Below are 19,862 nucleotides of genomic sequence, written 5' to 3'. Positions count from 1 at the left end.
GAATCTGCCTCGTCCTGGCTTAAGCTCCCTCGTTCGCTTCCCAGACACCACCTGAGGCTCTTTTTAAAACCGTGGCTGATCGACCTGATCGACCCTTACGCAACACCAAACACCTGCCCCAGGGCCAGGGGTGCGGTGAGGTCCTGTCCCTGCAGCCCTGGTTCTGTTTTTCTTGCACAGCGGCCTCTGCTACCTTTGTTTTGTGTTCCCTTTACCCTGGGTGACTAACTGTCACCGTGGCTCCCTTTGAAAGCACAGTCAGTGACAGATGACTTCATCTGACGGCTCTCGTGACAATGCTCTGGCCCCGGTAGCCGGTGCCCGGCACTGATCAGGCCCGGGGAGGCCGGCAGAGCCAGGCCAGACCTCGCATCTCAGAGCGGCTGGACACACAGAGCCGGGGGAGCGGGGCGCACGGCCATGACGCCGGCAGGTCCCCACCGCTCCTGGGGAGCCCCCGGCAGGGTCTGCACCTGCCGCGTTTCTCGCCGAAGGGACACTCTGACCCACACAGTGAGCACGGAGCTCATGGTCTGTAGTCAACAGACCGAGGCCCTGCGGTTACTTTCAACAGTGATGCTGATTTCCTCCTGGCTTCCTTGGACGACGCTCCTGCTGTTCCCCTTTGAAGAGTTTTTAAAATAAGTAAAGTTTTATGTTTTTTATTAGGAAATCAATACATATTTTACTCTGAAAAATATGGGGGGAGTTATAAAAGAAATAATAAACAGCCCGCAGGTACTCTGTCAAGAACACCGCCTGCAACGTCTCGGGGATGTTCTCCCGAGCCTTTTTAGAAACTTGCATAAACCAGCTCTGGGCAGAGCCCTGCTCATACCCCGTTTACCCCTGAACATCCTGTTGTGAGCGCCGCTCGTGACACGACGCATTCCTGGAAAAATTGATTTTTTTAATGGTTGTCTTATAAATATATCACATTTCGTCTGTTTCTAATCCTATTTCCATGAAAAAATTAAGAGAGGGGAAGGCTTAGTGGTTCAAACAATCTTTAACCTACTAGAGAGACCAGAGTTCAGAGTTCAGGCCTATAGGTGCAATAAAATACAGAAGCTGGAGCCTGGCTAGACAAGTCAGAGAGAGTGAATCAATTTAGCGTTGTTATTATTTGTTAAACACACACACACAGTTCTCTAAGAATAAAGGTTAAGCACTCGGTGCGGGTGTGGGAGGCTCTGGGCTCTGCCGGGACCCCACCTGGGCAGGCTCGTGGTACGAGTCCTGTGCTATGTATGGAAGGCACGTGGACACCGTGGGTCACAGAAGGGAGAGGCTGTTTCAATAAAGCAGAGGATGTGGCGAGTGGGGAAGTTGGGGAGCCTTTCACAAACAACACTAACCTCTCAAAAAAAGAACTGCATTTTATTTCCGGCCACGGATGCATATTCACTGTAGAAAATGTAGAAAGGGCTCCAAAGCACAATCCTTCAAGGCAATTTCCAGGCAGTATTTCTCTCAATGCACGCAGACTTCGCACGTCAGGAGCTAACCTGTCCAGTCCTGGTTCCTGCCGCCGCAGCCCTCAGGCTTCCGAGCAATGCAGCCCCATTTCATTTCCCATGTTTTTAAAGCCTGGCCTCCTCTAAGCTGCTTTCTGGACACAATGATTTAAAAAACCCCTTTTGGGATTTTCACTGGCTTTGTGCAGCTCATTCCCATTCTGCGTGTGTGCGTGTGTCTGGGCTGCAAGGCTGAAGAAGCTGAAACCCTAGGAAATTGCCGTCTGAGCTGGAAAACTGGCATAGAAAGGCACAACCGCTGAGGAAGAAGGCGACGTGATGAATGGTGGTAACACGGCCGTCAAATTTCTTACAGAAAATAGTTTGGAAAGATCCTAGCTCACTGCTGTATGACTGGGAATGGAAAAATGGACTTTTCAGGCCCCTGTTCTTAATCAAAGATGAGTTTCAAATTGATTTAAATGTATTTCAGGCTGAGGTGCTATTGATGACAAACGTAACAGAGTTTTACACGCCAGGACTTTTCAAAGTCCAATTGGAAAGTTGGAAAGTCTTTTCCAGGATAAAACTTCATTCTATGCAACGGCCAAGATGCCCTTTCTTCTCATGTCGAAGGCAATAGCTTTTTTTTTCAGTTGAAGCAGAGTCGGTTTGCAAAGTTGTGTTGATTTCCGGTGCACAGCACAGTGATTCGGTCACACACACACACACACACACACACACACACACACACACACACTCCTTTTCCTATTCTTTTTCATGATAGGCTGTTACAAGGCGTTGCCTGTAGTTCAGCATGCTGCACCGCAGGACCTTGGGAATGGCTTTTCTAGAACAAAGAGTGAGACAGTGTCCTAGGTGAGCGTATCTGACACTGCCCAACTAGCACAGCTTCCAAATCTCTCCAAGAAAAACACTCACTCTGGCCCCTGGGACACACTGTGCCGGCCAGTCACGTGGGACACGTCCTTATCTCCTCATTCCCGCTATCCAGCTCGGCAGGCCGCTCGGGAGGGAACGTGCGTTTCCCATAAGGCAGAGCCGCCGCTGTGTCATCCCAAGCGGGAAGCGGGACCCTCGCCAGGGAGGAAGAGGACGCCTTACGAGACCCGTCAGGTTGTGTCTCCCGTCCGCATTCAAGCTCGGGACACTGGCGAGAAGTCTCCCCGAGCCCGTCACAGTGTGGCCAGGCCGCACTGCTCCTGCAGCTGTGCAAAAGCATAGTTCTGGGTCTCTTTTTGGCAAAAAGGAGTTTAAAGATAAACTTGTCACGATAACCTCTGCTTTTATCCAACATGATGCCCCGAACAGCATTACTCCCCCAAACCTACGTTCACCGAGCCACCAAGGGAAACAGTTTAAATTACAAAAAGGGATGCGAGGCTTCCGGCTGACGTCCTGGAAGCTTTATCTCTTCTTGCAAGGATTTATCTGCTTATGCGTCAGATCCTCAAACTGGCTTCAGAGGCCAGCATCTGATGACATGTGGTGACAGAGGACAGGGACCTCCTGGCATGTTTATTCTAACCTCGCTCCCACTTAAGCAAGGGTAGATGGCTGAAGGGCTTCTGGAAGACAGATGAGGTGCCCCTGTGTTGTTTGCTACGAGTTGTAACTGGCCATTCCACAGTATCCCACTTCTGCAACCCACTTATCTAAGAGATGTGAGCACATTTCCTGGGGCCAGGACGGGACACGCAATGAAAGGCCCTACCCGGTCAGTTCCAGCGCCTGCCTGTCTCCCCCAGCCCGCGGCTCCGCAGCAGACGTCCCCGCCGAGCGCAGGCTCCGGTCCCGGCACCTCTGGCTCACTTTGAGAGGAACGGTCCGCCCCGTACTGAACCTGACTTGGGACTTCAGGCCTTTGCCGTTGGGGCACAAACGTTCTACTGTTTGGAAAATGCCACTATGTGTTAAGCTAACACCTATCGTTCACCGTGTTCCTGGCAAATTATTCTCCTATTTACTACGACGCCTCTGTGGCTACGCAGTGGTTCTGTGGTTATTCGCCCCTGCTGGGGCCCCCGGGGCTGGGCTCGGCCGCCGTGCGTCAAGCGTACATATGCCGGCAGAGCTCCGACTCCTCACTGGGCTACCGTCGCCGCCGTCCCCCACACAGGCACATCCAGAAAGTCTCGGGACAACTGACGGGCCAACTTCCCAGAGACGCTACTCCCTTCCTGACACCCTCGTCCCCAGGCCCGCAGAGAGCTAAACTCGGAAAAGCACACGAGGAGGCGAGGGAGTAAAACCCACTTGTCCTGCTTCAAAGGCTGCCTTCTCTCAAGAGACCAAGAGTCTGTCTCCTTGGTCACAATGTACTTCGGGGCCAGGAAGCCCAAGGACAGTGCTCAGTCTCTTCACAAAGGTTTGGCACTTGGCGTTCCGGCCTCACGCAAATGCAGCTGCTTCGTGAAGGGCCGGGGCTCTCTGACGGGAGAGAGTGACCGCCATGCTGTCCCCGCTACACGGATCAGGGGCCCTGCCCAGCAAGGCGCACGCAGAAGCGAGAGCACCTGGATCCCTCCCCCAGCGGACACAGCGAGGGCCGAGGGCCGAGGCCCAGGCCGCGGCCGGCTGCAGCCGGCAGGGGTGTTAACGGATGACGTGAGTCCTCCTCTGCGCTGAAAAAAACACGAAATAATCGAACTAACGTGTTGAGTGTATGTAAGAATCAAAACACACCCATTCGGGATTTATCTTTGTTCGGACTTTAGTTCTGGAGTTCACTTCGGGCAAGTCCTTAACTTGTTAAATAAACCTCTTTGCCTTGATTTGAGGCTGATTTTGACTCAGCCTTCACATATAAGGTTATAAAACTCAGCGATTTTTTTATTCTGAGTGGTCTCTTTTTCATTCCCTTCTGGAGCACAAACAGGGCTAAACGTTGGATTCCCTAAATGACGTTGGTGTTATGGTCCTTACTCACTTTTAATCCTAACAGATAGAAAACAAACATGTATTCGAGACTAGCCCTCTGTTTTATGCTTCTGCCAGAGAGACAAACACACGCCTCACAGCAGGTCTGCACCCTCACAGCAACGATGAAGCCACCAGACTTCGGAAGGCTTTGTAGTATAAACCTGCGTGATCTTCACCAAAAACAAACCTTATCGTTCACTATGAGAATCTGGAAAGTTTCAGTAGCTTTAGGCTGACTTTGTACTTAGCTGGATGGCTACAGTCACTGGAAAAAAAAAATCTCTTTTGGGGGAAGTCAATAAACTTCTAAAATTTCATGAAAAGTTAGAAGGTAACCTTTTATGTTAAAGGCAAGAAAGTTCGGAGCTCCAAATCCCAACCCCTACTTCATAACCATTTTTCACGTGTGTCTGTTTGACTCCCTGAACACACTGTGGAGAATGTGACAGTCTTACATTTATCTTCCAAAACAGAAAGTCGTGACAAACACAGAACCCGGAATGACATCACTTATACCGTAAACAACCACGAAGCACTGCGAGCATCAGTTCTGCACCGAGCGGGGCGCCTTCCGCAGCTTCCCCCGCAGCCGACCGACCACCACCTGAGCAGACGGTGAAACATCCGGGTCGGGCAGTCACTTAGGCCCGTTAACGTTCCCATTCCCCTCACCTGTCCCCTGGGGACCAAGAGCTCCTCTTTGACCGCGTGGTCAGGCTCCTCTGGCTTCTCCACTGGGCCCTGGCTTTTGGGCGTTCACGCTCGTCTATACGTTGTCCAGTTCTCTCAAGAATTCTGCCGAGTTGGTTCATCAGGAGTCTCCCATCCTCAGTATCTGACGGGGCTCCTCACCCTCCACGGCCCCAGGCGATGTCTCACTGCTCTGGCCTTAAGCGAGAGCCCACAGTTCTGCCGGGGTAGCCAGAACCTCCCTTCCCCCGACAGTTCCTCTTAGCCAGTGTCGCAGACCCCCCACTGCTCCCTGGCTGTAAATCCCCACTTTTCCTTGTATTCAGAGCTGAGCAGTCTCTCCCCACTGCGGTGGCCCCCAAACTTACCATGACGGCCCTGAGTGAGGTCTGCCTTGCTGCTCTGTAACAAGTGAGGGAACAATTTTCTTTACCTCTGGGTCAGTGAGAGGCACAGTGGGTACCACGGGGAGTCATTACACAAACACCTGGTTCTGGGATGGAGGCCACAGCTCGGGGGCAGGGCGCGTGCTCAGCATGCACGAGGTCCTGGGTTCCATCCCCAGTCCCTCCATTAACAAAAAACCAAAACAAATGAAAAAGAAACACTTGGTTCTAAGAGTAAAACCGCCCTCCAAAGGTCTCCAATTTAAAGGGCTTTATGGCCTGTTAAGGTGCCAGTGTGTCTTTGAAAACTGCAAAAGGTTAGAGGTTTGAAATATGCAAAAAAGTGGGACTCATTTTTAAGAATAACATGTGATAACCTCCCCTCAGGCTCGCAGCTCAGAAACCTCCCGTCAGCTTGCCTTTAGGCCTACAGCGCCACTCTGGCAAAACAAAGGGAAAAATCCCCTATTCTTGATCCAGATGTGGAGACAAAGATTCTTTACTCGGAGTGGCAGGCAGGCAGCCAAGCATCAGTTTAGACTAAAGTGTATCTTGAAACCTGGACTGCACAGCTGCTCCCTGCATTGTGCCTGATTTCTCTCTATTCAGTTAAAACCTGAATCGTACCTCACTCAGTGCAAGAAACGCCACTCAGACGGAAAGCAGAGTGTTGGGGGCCGCGAGCGAGGGAGAAGCCTCCTGCTGAGCCCAGCTGTTCCCGGCCAGGAGGGCGGGTGCAGGCTGCGGGCATTTCAGGTACTTGCTTTAATAGTTGGAAACTGGTAAAAGACATGAAAATAAGGTCGTTCCCTAATAAGTGGGAAACTATGGGGGGAAAAGTCTGGGCACAGGAAAAAAATAAGGCCAAAGGAGAAGAGAGGCTCACACTTTCTGAGCAGGAAAGCCAACCGAAGGCTGACGCTGAATTTAAAGGAAAAGCGAGGCAGGCAGCTGGCCACAGGCCAACGTGGGGCCTCCCGCTCCCCGGGGCCCATGCACTGGCCCCAGCGCTGAAGCCGACAGCCCCCATTCTGACCCTCTGAGGTCTGGGCCCTGGAGCACTCCTGTTGCAGCGTCAGGGCACTCGGTGCCATCGCTACCCGCCCACAAGCCAGCGGGATGGTCTGAAAAGCAGCCCCGCCCCGTGGCATGCCGGGCGAAACACAGGGGCAACCTCATCACGACATTTCACCTTCTTCTGGATAAGGCACTGGGAGTGGAGGGGAGGCCAGGTGGAGCTGGGCGGGTGCACAGAGGGGACCTCCCGACCTTGCAAGCATCTCAAGAAGTAACAAAGGACGTGACCTGAGATGCCAGGGAGCAGGTCCACTGGCTCCTTCTCACGGCTACAGGAAGACAGGACAGAAAGGAGACAAGGGTGATTATCAGACAACCAGCTTTGACAGCTTATCTGCACCCCGAGTGAGGCCAGTCTCTGGAGGACACTCTTCTGCGATTAGCAGTTATTTCCAGGTCCGGTTGAAGGGCTGTGTGTGTGTATGCACGTGTGTGATAACCCGGGGCAGGCCAAGCCTTTCGTGGATTTGTAACCCCACCTTTGGAAGACGGGCCCCTGCGCCCTGACTCCCTCTGATCCAACACAGGGCTCACGAATCTGACTGAGGGCAGGTCTGACGTGGGGGGCAGTGGAGCAGGCCCGTGGGGACGCGAGGGGCAGAACAGTCAGGAAGAGGAAACCTGGCCGGCGTTCCGAGGGTGCCGACAGAGCGTCGGGGAAGAACAGCAGAGTCCTCACAGGTGGAGAGACGGGGTGCAGGCCGGCCAAGGGGGGTCCCGAGGAACCAGCGACGGGGGCACAGCCAGACGGAGATGCGTGAGGTTGCGGGATCCAGCCAAGAGTAAGCAGCTCCCGGTACGGCTGAAAAGCGACCTGCTGGGGATAAAGCTAAGTTTGTGCAGAATCTCCGTGTTCAATTTACCCACCAGGCTCTGGCCTCACCTTCTCACGCTCATAAAAAAACTGCCACACACATCGACCCACATCACAATCTCACTTGCAATTTTAAAATTTATTTATTACAGTTTATTTTTTTGCAGGGGGGAGGTAATTAGGTTAATTAATTCATTATTATTACTTATTAAATGGAGGGACTGGGGACTGAACCCAGGACCTGGTGCGTGCTGAGCACGTGCTCCACCACTGGGCTGTCCCCTCCCTCTTGCAGCAGTTTTAGTGAGGAACACGAAGGGTGGAGACCATGCTTCTGACACGGAGCACCTGACGCATTATGGTGTTTAGAACAGGAGAGAACGAAAGGGTGACACGGAGCGCCCCAACTCCAGAAATCAAGCGAGAGGGACGGGAGGAGGCAGAGGCTTGGCCTCCCCTCCCCGCGTAACCCTGCTCACGGTACTAGGGCCCTCCCCGGTCCCCTCCGGGGAGCACACTTCCGTGTCGTGGACGTTAACAGCAACGGACAGGAGGGCGGCTGTCCAGGCTTTGCGCGCGCTGCCCAGACACACGCAGCGCAGCCTGGGGGGCTCCTCCCAGGCAGGTGCCCCGCGGCTCCTGCAGCTGCAGCCTGCTCATAGGTGAGCTGCTCCCGCTGACAAGACAGGAAGCCTTTCTTGGGTCACCCACGCGAGCAGTCTCCGCCACCTTACCCACCTACGCAGAATGCCCATGCCACTCGGCTTGAACGTTTCTGTCGCTCGTCTGCTAATGAACCACCCACACAGCATTTCCCAGAGTGTGTTTCAGACGATCTGGTGAGACCCCGGCTGTGGTTCTACGCACCGGGAGGTTTCAGCGTTCCCTGACCTCACTACCACGCCTGTCTCCAGGAGCAGATATTTCTGGGCCCGAGAATAAAGCAACACTCACGTGCTACATGAAACACTGGAACACGTGTGTACACGCACGTCCACACACACACACAGAATGCGGTCCGGCGGGCAGGGACCAGGCTCCGCTGAACGGGATCTCCCGCCCCCGAGCACCTCTCGGAGTGATGACGACTGGTACCTTCCAGGAGAGCACAGCTGTTGCTGGCTGCCGCCCCATCTGCGTTAGGTCGGTTACTTCTCTCAAGAGACTCTGCTAGTCAGCCCCGGGCGAACTTGGTGTCCTCCGCTTCTTATGCTCTCAGCTAAGAACTTCACCACCCTGAGCGTCTGTCTGGCAGGAGCAGCTGCGACGTCCCGCACCTTGCACCCCTGCAGCTGCGCTTCAGGGAGACCCAGGAGGGACGCTCGTCAGCGCTAGGGAAGGCGAGGCGACTGGCTGCAGCCACGGCCGTAAACACGCCATCAAACACCTGCCACAGGTGGGAGGGCCCTTGGCTGGTACTTACATTAACTACTGGGCATCCAGTCTCAGAGATTGTGGTAAGAAAGGCTTTTTCAGCCAGAGGTTGTCCTTATTGGAGATGTATGCCATGTGCTATGAAATCTCTGCACTGCATCGATGACAGGTGCTGCAAAGCTACAGAGCAAATTACTCTGGGGACAGTAATCCATGTGTCCGTCACACGGTAAGCTTCTTCAGTGCTCACTCGCTGTTATCATTTCCAATAACCTGTTCTACCACCTGAAAAACAGGAGTAATACTGCTCGGCCGCGTGAGGATGTGAGTACTGGTAAGACATGAGTTACTTCTGACACTTAGATGCAAACGCCAATGACGGGACGGTCTCACACGGCACAGGGAGGGGAGGTGCGCAAAGAAGAACCAGACAAGCACCACAGCGGGCCCAAGGTCGGAAGCGCACAGTCCCTGGACCCAGCCCAGCACCACTGCCTGTTTCCGTAAGTCCAGCAGCGGAGAATGGCTTTTCAAATGGTTGGGAAAAATCAAAAGAGCATTTGGCGACACGTGTAACTTGTATGAAGGTGACATTTCAGTGACAGAGCTCCGTCAGACTGCAGGCGCGACCACTCACTACAGTTTGCCCGCGGCCGCGTCCCGGCTCCGACAGCGTGTACGGCGCCCAAAGTATAAACTATTTTCTGTCGGGGCCTGTACAAGGAGGTGTGCCAATCTCCGCGAAGACCTATTTCAGGTAACAGGGCAACTGTGATAGTAGAGAGGAGATTCTTCTAATTGTCTCCCATATTAGTCAGGAAATAGTGTTTTTAAAAAATCCAATTCATAATGAGTATTACTTGTGTCAATAATAATATCAACATAAACAAACCGCTGGCGAAGCAGGAAACCGGACGGGCAACGGGTACAGGAACAACCCCGCAAGCAGTCGCAGGAGGCTCTAACTAGGAACTTTGATCTGGACAAAATCCCTGACTGAGAAGTAAGATCACTATAAAATTTAAATACGGAAAATAATAGAAACTAAAATGATTCAGTAAAATAAGAATATTGAAAACGTTGGACATTTTCAACCACACGTATGGGAACGTGATAAAAAAATGAAACTGAATGAAGTTACTGCCAGCTCAGCACGCGCTCAGTGACGACTCCTTGACGCTGGCAGAACCTGACCTGGATGCTCGTGGGCAGAGCAAGGGCTTCTACTGGGTCAGGCGTCCTCCAGGGTGAACCCGGGTGAAGCCCGACCCGGCTCGCTCTGAGCACAGAGAAAGCGACCGCCCGGGCCGTCTCCGCCGCTCCTCGCCCGCTTTCTGACCTGCACGCTCGAGGCCAGGAGAGGCAGCCGGGCCGCGAGCCCCCGCGCCCCAGCACCGCGCGCGATGCCCCCGCCTGGCGTCAGGGCCGTGCGGCTGCGCCTCACCTTGCAGCTCCCGGGGCGAGTTAGCTCCCTGAACTATGACTGGGCTCTCAGACCGCGTCCTCTGCCTTCTAAACCAAAGACGACTGGAGACAGTTTGGGACACTGCTGAGAATGAAAGCGTCTTGGTACCGAATACATTCCCACGTCTCCACCGCTCCCGTCACCGCACACTCAGGCCTCAGCACCTCCCCCCAGGACAAAGGAAGATGCTCTTAACCGGCCACTGGCGTCCAGCACAGTTCCCCCCTGTCCACCCTGCACAGACCGCACACAGAGGGCATCGCGATCCACCTGCTGCTGACCGCGCCAGCCTCGGGGCTTGCCACCCTGACTCCTGCCCTGATGCCTGCAGAGGTTTAAAAATAAGTCCACAGATGCTCTGACGTTCTTCCCCCGAACAGCACAGCCTGAGACACTCTGCCCGGAAAGGGCAGGACGGCCCTGGCGGCTCGCTCTGACAGAACAGCAGGTGGCAGGGGCGGCGGCGTGTGGCTTCCCGCTCCAGGTCAGAAAGACAATGTGGCTTCCTCCTCGTTCCTTTCCCTGGAACCATTCGTTTTGGGTCCGTGTGGCGAGGAACTGAAAGTTCCAGACAACAGCCGGTGTGAACCGCGGGTGAGCCACCCTGGGACGGGACGCTCCAACCCCGGGCAAGCTCTCGGGCAGCTACGGCCCCGCCGACGTCTCGGCTGCAGCCCCAGGAGGGGCGCGAGTGAGGGTCACCCAGCCGCGCTGCCCCTGGGCTTGTGGCCCGCAGAAGCCACCGAGGCAGCGGAGGCATGCTGCTCCTTCATGCTGCTGGGTTTGGCCAGATGTCTGGGACGGAGGAGTCCAGGAGTTCTCAGGTTGTGAAAACACGAGGTCAGGGACAACGCATTGGCTCCCCTTCCGGAAGGCACAGCCGTAGGAGCACTAGACTGCAAACAGTCACCTACCGACGAAATGACCGTGAGGGTCTAGACATTTAAGACATTTCCATGTAACCCCCAGAACGCCGGAAGGAGAATCTGAGTAACTTATTTCATATTCAAAGGGACAGGAACCCAACAGTGTAAGAGTCTCCTGGGCTCGCCAACTCCCTCCCTGTGCAGAAAGGCTGTGAGTCTAGTCTTGAAACCGAGGAAGAAAGAGTGGTATATATTCAGGGTTGACCACCTTTTGATGAAAGAAATGAAGTCTTGCTAACAAGTGGTTTGCCTTAAAACCTGAATTTTCACCAAAAAGAACCGGCCATCTGTTCTGAGTATTTTAAAGGCCAAGCCTCCAGTTGTGCTCTGCTTTGATCTGCCGGGACAACAGGCAGACAGCGATACAGTCCAGCCACGCCTCAGTCAAGAGTGCTCATTTAATGTATCCCAGAAACGTGGGCTGCCAGGCCCAGCTGGGAAGTCCAGCCTCCTCGTCCCAGGATCAGGAGGGAGGAGGCAGACATGTCAAGCGAGAGGAGCTGCTTTGTTTTGGATGATGGTGTGTTTTCGTGTCTAAGAAAACATTCCTTTAACCCAAAACAGATAGTAACCCTAAAGGCAGAGAGAATGTGTCGAAAAACAACACATTAGTGAGCAGCTGAGGACAAGTTAATGAAAGAAATAGTGTAGAACCCACTGTAACCAGACCGTTGTTTACCAGCCGGATAAAATGTGCGTCCAGTCACATCCTCCAGAACAAAACTCCCTAAAATAAAAACGTGACACGACAGGCAGGTGTGGGGCCTGGCCTCCAGTCACTGGTACGAGAGGGGGCCTCCAGTCACTGGTACGAGAGGGGGCCCCCGTACGTTAACTGAGGGGTGGGTAGTGAACTTGTGTGTGTTCTCGAAGGTCCACTAAACCCCGGCTGGGAAACCGATACACAGGAAGGACAGCCTGTCAGGGTGCAGAGTAAATTAAAGATTAAAGATATCTCCTATGGATGCACAAAGCTTTAAAAAAATACATGCAGCCTTTCTTCCAGGTAAAAACTTCCTAGTTTTCCTTTCAGAAAGTATTCTTCTGAGCTCTGCAGGGTCCCCGCATTTTCAGAGGCCTGTGCAAAACAGCTAGAGGGTGAAGAGCTTCGTCTTGCACAAAGTGCAAGGGCATTTTTGTCGTCCAGGAAGAAGGTCCAAGTCACAAACACCACAAAGCGGAGGCGGCGGCGCTTCCTCGCGAGCCAGATGCTCAGTCACTGAGGCAAGAACCCTGGGAGCGAGCGCCAGGGACGCCTCACACCTGTGACTCTCAGTCTAAGAAATAAACGGGGGGGGGGGGCACAGGACACTGCCACCTTAATTCACTGGCAGGAACGGCAAACACGCGGGCCGGACCTGTGGAGCGCTATAAATCGCGCCTCACACGAGCGCTGAGAGGAGGGTCTCACTCACGTGGCCAAGGGGCCTGGCCCTGCTGAGCTCACATGACCACCCAGCCTGCCAAGCGCGGCTCGGAGCCACGAGGTGCTGGCTTCCGCTTCCCTCTGTCGCCTGAGGATCAGCCCAGGACAGAAAGCTTCAGGAGAAACAGTCACCTGCCACCACGGATGCTTCCTGAAGGTGGCCGACTCCCACACGCTAGCCCTGGGGAGGGGTCTCTCTTGTTGCCCGGGTGGTGCTGGTCACAGCATCGGCAATGCCAGGAGAGGTTCAGAGAAGAAGACGAACTTCTTCTGCCGCAGGAAGACGGAGTTACTGGGAACGCGGGTTACTCGTGCAGCGAGAGGAAGGTCGCTGCGTTCGGGGAGGGGCGAGTCCTGCAACCGGGAGCGTCTCAGGATCCCGCGAGTATTCCAGGACTGCAGCGCAACCCCTCCCAGCATCACCGACGCTGTCCTTTCTAAAAACTGCTTTTTAAATATCGGTTTCCACAATCACTTTAAGAGCTGGGGGCTGGTGGAGAAAAGCAGGAACCTTAGCTAGCAGCATTTTGGGGACAAAGGTTTTCGTTTTAAAATCTTAAGTCTGTTTTGAAAGGGAACACTCGAGGTGCGCGCCAGTGGGAGGACGGTAGCCTGGGGAAGCTGCGGGGGGCCCACTCAGGCAGGACACCTTACATGGTTGGTTAAGGGTGCACATTTGTTTTTGTTTTTAAAATTTAAAAAATTTTTTGTGGGGGAGAGGTAATTAGGTTTATTTTATTTTTCATTTGTTTATTTTTAATGGAGGTTCTGGGGATTGAACCCAGGACCTCGTGCATGCTAAGCACGTGCTCTACCCCTGAGCTGCACCCTCTGCCACTGCCCTTCACTGAGCACGCCCGCGTCCCAGGCCGGGGGCCAACAGCACTGAATACGTTATTACATTTAACCCTCACAAGAACCTTTGCTGTGGGTTTTATTATTGCCATCTACCAAACAAGGACCCCGAAGCGTCATGAGAGGTTAAGTGACTCACGGGAAACTACACAGCCACCAGGTTGGATTCAAATCGGGTCTTAAGGCAAAGAATGTTATTCACCCCCAAACTAAAGGCCATAAAACAGTGTGACTGCCGTACAGGGGACACAGGAGAAAACGTCTTGTCAGTCTCCCAGGTGGGACGTAATATTACATGGTAAGGAAGGTGGCAGCCAGCAGGCGCGGACGGGCACAGATGTGAAGGTGGAGCCCCGCACCAGCGAGGCACGGCCCCGGACTGGGACGCAGAAGAACGTCACCCACACCGCGCCAGCAGGGCGGCATCACGGGAACTTTTACCACTTCTATTTAGCAAACCTGTAAACTTACTTATTTTCTGGTCAGATTAAAGTAAGAATCAGATGTCCTATCCAACCTCTGCTTCCTCTTTTTATCCTGGGAGCTCAATCCTTGGCAGTTCATGCACAGTTCATACAGTCTTGACTTACAAAATACAAAAATAAACATTCGGAAAGCCCTTTAAAAAAAAAAAACAAACGAGAGATACGTGGAGCGGCAGGGATGCGCTGCACAAGGCGTCGCGCCGCCCGGGGACACGGGGCTCTGTCACTTCTTCCAAGCGCAGGTGGCCATTTGCTCCGCTCTGTGTCTTACAAGGGCCGCTTGACTAAATCCTTTCAAAGGAAGTTTCAATGACTCAATTGCTTTGACAGGGAATTCTTGATAAAATTCAAGGTGTTTTTCTCAGGAAAAACTCAACATATAGGAGACTAAACTTTTGGGGACAAAAAGGCAGAACGCTCAGGGATGTAGCCTGCATATCTCTTTCGCTGTCGGTTACAGTCCTTTCCGGGCCACAGAAATACCTGGGGACTTCAACGTCACAGCTCCAAATGCTCTTTCTGGACCGTTATCCGTGCACTGCACTAGATGCTAATAACAGCAACGAGCAGTTATTGAGCGCGTGCAATTCCCGGGAGTAACGGAGTCAACGTAACAAGGACAAGGGAACAGCAAAGACCGTAACAGCACGGAGGACTCGCTGGAGGGGGCTCCGCGCAAAGCATTTCACGTACATTAGCTTATTAATCCTTCCAACGGCCTGTGAAGTAGGCACTGCTAATAAACCCACTTTTATAAAGAAACTGGGGCTCAGAGACTGTCACCTTCCCAAGGCCACGGTGGGTGGAGGAGGCTAGAGTCCAAGTCTGCCCCCGACAGCCCGTGAAGAAAAGGAAGGGCAGAGCCCAAGTGCCCGCCCGGCCCCGGGTCCCGGCAGCCCCTAGGTGCTGGTGTCCGGTCTGCTCCCAAGCCCGCGCCCGTAACCGGGAGGCGCCACCACTTCTCAGGAAGCGGCCCGGCCCCGCCCGGCTCCGCACGTCCGTGCACCTCTTCCCACCTGAGGGCTGACGGCGTCTCGTTTACTTATTTATTTTTTAGTTTTACTTTTTAATGGCGGTACGAGGGACTGAAGCCAGGACCTGGTGCGTGCTGAGCACGCGCTCCGCCCCTGAGCTGTCCCCTCCCCCGTGACTGCATCTCGAAGGCTCACTCCTAGCCGGCGTGTGTGGTGTCCTACCGAAGTTTTACACACAAACATTATTTACATTCTTAACTTTGAGGAGGTAAGTCAATCATCAATTCCAAAAGTTTGAAATTTTGTTAAGGAAATCTGTTCTCTGTGGAATTAGCAAGGAAACTGGACAGCAAGTCAAGAAGAGCAATGTTTCGGGGTCATGTGTGCATTTCTTTAGGTAAAACCCTTATAAGGATATTTACAGCACATTTTAGAAGGTTTGAAATTGTATCACAGAAACTCCAGCTGTGGCGAGCTCCCTGCAATTACACTTTGTTAAACCAATGACAGCCAGTATTTTACCATAATAACGGAAAAAATCAATAGTGTGACAGCTGAAAAGAACAAAACCAGTCGCATGTGCACACCTGCCAGGAGTGGCTCTCCTGTGGAAGACGAGAAAGGAGAGCAGAGACTGGGGAGCCGGTCTGTGTGGAGTCCTGCTCCTTCCTCCGCCTCCTGGCGGCGTCACCGTGGGGCTCGTCTGCTGTGACACCCGCGGGTCCCCTCCGACAGGCTGGGGAAAGGGTGCCCCACCCAAACGAACCCTGTTCTTTGTGTGGGGGTGGCGGGGCCTCCTGCTGGGGTGCGACAAGAGGCTCTGTGTTCTCCGCGCACAGAAAAGGCAGCTTGTTTCAGGGGAGACCGGTGAGCGCCACTCCAGCAGTGTGTGGCCGCCCCAGGCCCCACGATGACAGGTGACGCCCCTCGGAGGGTGCAGGGCAGATGAAGAGAACGGGCACACGGGCCTTCCCAGCCTGAGCTCTGCCTGGCACGCAACACTCTGACCCACGGAGCTTCCGAGCTGGCACTGTGTCTCTCGACTCCTTTCGCGCCCTCAGGAGATAGTCACGTGGGAGGCTTCCCGCCGTCAGTGTCCACGCCTTCCCACAACTTACCTCGTCCTCCCTCCTAGCTGTGTGTGCCAGTGAGAGGTCTACACAGCATTCTGAGAAGGGTTAGCACCAAGACACAGGCTTCTCAGGGACACAGGCGGTGAGTCCCGGGGGCGCGAGGCCACGGGTACGTGTGCACCGAGTGATCATCATTATCACTCTGCCTGGGGAGAGGGCCTCCCCGGTCAGACCTCCAGGGCATCAGATCAAAGGGCGACACTGACACAGCTGGGCTGTGTTTTCCAGCCAACTGGCCTGGAAGGGAGGGTCCAGACAGTGTCCTGGCAAGTGTTTAACACAGCAGCGCTCCATAAACGAGCGGAAAAGAATTCTTCAGGCCAACCTGCAGGAAAGGCTTCTTCGCCTTCTTCACTTCTCTTTACTTCCAGGTCAGTCTGGGCTGTAACGTCCAAGCCCTGGGGGAGGCCCAGGGCGGCCCTCGGGAAGAATGACTGACCCTGAGAATTCAGAGCATTCTTCTAAAGACAGAGACTGAAGGATTCAGTCCACAGTACAGGTTTTTTTTTTTTTAATTTTAAGACTGTGTATTATTAATTATCATAAAAGTACATCCCAAACCTACTGGCAGAGTATCTGATTTTTCTCTTTCCAGTTTGATGCAAGTCACTGTGAACCTCACCAGGACACTGTAAAATCATGCTGGGTAGGGTAGTTTATAAATAAAATAACGACAGGAGAAATTCAGCTGTATGCCCTGGACGTCCTCCCAGCGGTGCATAAAGGTGACTATTAGCGCAGAACAGGAAACAAGCACAAAGGCATGAAACCGAACCCCCACGGCAGAAGCACCGCACACATGGGCGTCAGCGGGCACGAGAAAGCGGAGGGCGCAGGGCAGGGTTTAATGGGTTACAGAGACACAAGACGTGAGGATGGCCGTGGGGAAGAAGGAAGTGAAGGCAAACAGAGAACACGTGTGTGTGGTTAAGGAAAGCCGTTTCTCACCGTTCTGAACAAAATGGCTGCACTAAGCACATCTGGCTGGCTATGCCCATATACCCTCCTCCTCATCCTAGGGAGGCATGGCCACGGGCCCCAGAGCAGCATGGGAACGAAAAAGAGCCGGTTAGTATTCGGAACAGACAGGAGCATCACGCGGCAGCAGAAAACGCGCCCCCCCCCCCCCCAGCCCGCCTCACACCCGGTCCCGACTGGCCGCCGGCTGGCCGCTGTCCCCCCGCCCGCCCCGCGCCCCCCAGGACGCTGGCTCTGCCCAGGGCTGGAGCTGGGCACCAGGGTCACCTCGGAGGCTCTTCTCTATCGTCTGCCTTTTCCTCAACCTCCCCCACTTCTGTTTGCCTCCCACGACTCCCAGGCATCCAATTCCTCGCGTTTATTAGCAAAATCCATTTCGAGGGAAAGACCTAGTACTCGTCCTGCGTACCCTGGCACAAGTTTAATTCCAGGTACGAAGAGGCAGGCAGAGCAAGCAAAACGCTCTCCTGGCAGGCGAAGCTGCTGACCCCGGCCAACAGCTCTCCCTCTGGCCGGCATGGGCGCTTGTGCTGTTGCCCCCCTGATAGAAGGCTCAGCAAATGTCATCACACCGCGACATCCCTTCTGAGTCCTAGAGAAAACCGCGTTTCTGGTCGTACTGCTGCTTCCATCTGCAGTACTTCTCCTCCTCCTCCTCAGACAGGGCCACGCTGTCACTTAGAGGAGACGCGGCGGGGGGGCTCCCCTGGACTCTTCAGTCATATGGATGCAATTACTTAACTGTGATTGTTCTCCCTCAGCTCTACACTTTAAGGTCGAGTGTGATGGAGATGTTGAAATCTGATTTTTGGCAATGGGACATGAGGTAATCTGTTCACCACTCTCCCTCATCCATCATATTCAAGATCTTGGGAGCGCTCCCTCCTTCCAAAAAACTGGAGTTGAAAATGGTTCCCTTTGGGCGTCAGTGCCTCTTTGGCACTGATGAGACGCTGAAGGCAACAATTTAACAATGACCCAACCTGGAGGGAACCACCAGGGAAGCGGGAACGAAGAGACTAAGTTCCAGTCGCCACGTTTCACAGGTGATGAGCAGAGATGTTCAGATTTGTGATTAAACAGCAGGAACCTCTACGCTGCGGTGCGTGTGCCTCGCGGAGCTCACGAGGGAAGCTCTGCTCTCTACTAAGGCACTGTTCCTTCAGTAAGGGAAGCAGGTCTGTCACAAACTCAGTATCTCTGAGAAGATTAAATTTTTTCTCATCTCAATTCAAGGATGCTTTATCGACCTCAAATCTTTCGAGTATTTCCTCTTAAAATACTCAGAATCATCCACTACCTTCCTATATAGGAACTGACTCTGTGTTTAAAAAAATAACAGAAGAGTTTTCAGAAGCTGACCATTTTCATTTTTCTAACTTACACCCCAGAAGCTGCAACATGCTAGTACAAAATACATGTGAATCAAAGCACCTTGGTTTTCACGGAACACTCGAGAGCAGCCTTACCTGGTCCGGGGAGGGTTTATGGTTGGCTTGGCTGGAAGGGGAGGGTTTGAAGTGGTCGTCCTCGTAACTGTCGGCCATTAGCTTCATGCGATTTTGTGTCTAGGAGGAAATGATTCGTAAGGTTAAATTTCGATAAAATCACTACGATGTGCTGTAAAGCAACAAGTGCCTTAGGAACGTCATAACAGATGAAATGAATCCTGCCTGAAATAAATTAAACGTCGAATTTCTGAGGATACTGGGGGGAAAAGTTTAGGCACTGTTGGGGACTGAACTGTGCCCCCTCAAAATTCCTGTGGAAGCCCTAACCCCAATGTGACTGTCTCTGGAGATGGTCTTCAGGAGATTCAAGGTGAAGAGAGGTCTCAAGGACGTGGCCTCGTAAGACGCGGGAGAGGGAGGTCACTCTCTGTCTGCCAGGCGAGGACACAGTAAGGAGGAGGCTTCTGCAAGCACAGCCAGCCTCTCACCAGGAACCGAATCAGCCGGCGCCTTGACCGTGGACTTCCCGGCCCCGTAACGGTGAGAAACAAAGGTCTGCGTGGAAGCTGCTCAGTCCGTGGTCATTCTGCTATGACAGCCCAAGACAGGCTGAGGCAGGTACCTCAACTGGTACGGGAGTTTTGGAGGGAGACGGAATTCCCCCAAACTGAGCACTTCAGGTAGTTTGTTTTTATTTTTTAAAATAAAGACTGGATCATACCACACACAGGTTAGAACTCTGTTAACTCTGTTTATCCACTTCATGATACAGAGGCTCCATCTTTCCATGTCAGCAAAAGAATTACTCATCCTTTAAACCAACTATTCCATTCTGGGGGGATGTTATATAATATACAGACTATAAATATTGGGGGGATAGTTAGCATTATCTGTAAATGGAATGATTAGCTACCTAGAAAATTCGAGAGAACCAACTGGAAAACTGTTCTAACTTAACAGTCAAGTTCAGGAAGGTGATCGGGGAGAGGCGACACATGAACATTCAACAGCCTTTCTTTACACCGTCAATAAACGATGAGGGTTTTGAAAAGGAGTCGGAGACTCTGAAATCCTGCTCTTCACCCCGAGACCAGGAGAGGATTAGCAGCCTGTTGCCTCTTTCCATGTTCACCAAAACGGAGGACTGGGCGGCGATTCTGTGCAGCCGGCTAATCAGAGCCCCAGATGGATGTGACGCAGACGCAGACGGCACAGTCTGCAGCGCTCGCCGTGCAGAGCAGGCACTGCAGAAAATGCAGGGTGCGCTGCGCATAGACCCAAACAGCGGCGCTGCTAAACCCTGCAGGTTTAAAAGCCCTAAAAATACATTTGCTGTTATATGACCCAAAAAATGCCCACTGTAGCTAATCTAAAAGACACAAAGAGAAAAAGGAAAATCGCTGCAAATCCGTCCCACCAGCGGGAATC

General features: G+C 53.1%; 1 protein-coding gene across 1 annotated transcript in view; it reads right to left on the bottom strand.

Annotated features, from left to right (window-relative positions):
* The window catches only part of ERC1 (ELKS/RAB6-interacting/CAST family member 1), a 289,213-nt gene that overhangs the window by 24,226 nt on the left and 245,125 nt on the right, over positions 1-19,862 (bottom strand). The window contains 1 exon segment of the mRNA XM_032472831.1: positions 18,453-18,551. Within this exon segment, the coding sequence (XP_032328722.1) occupies positions 18,453-18,551 (99 nt within the window).

Source organism: Camelus ferus, chromosome 34 (assembly GCF_009834535.1).
Source record: "Camelus ferus isolate YT-003-E chromosome 34, BCGSAC_Cfer_1.0, whole genome shotgun sequence".
Lineage (NCBI taxonomy): Eukaryota > Metazoa > Chordata > Mammalia > Artiodactyla > Camelidae > Camelus > Camelus ferus.
This window is presented reverse-complemented; position numbering and strand designations above follow the sequence as displayed.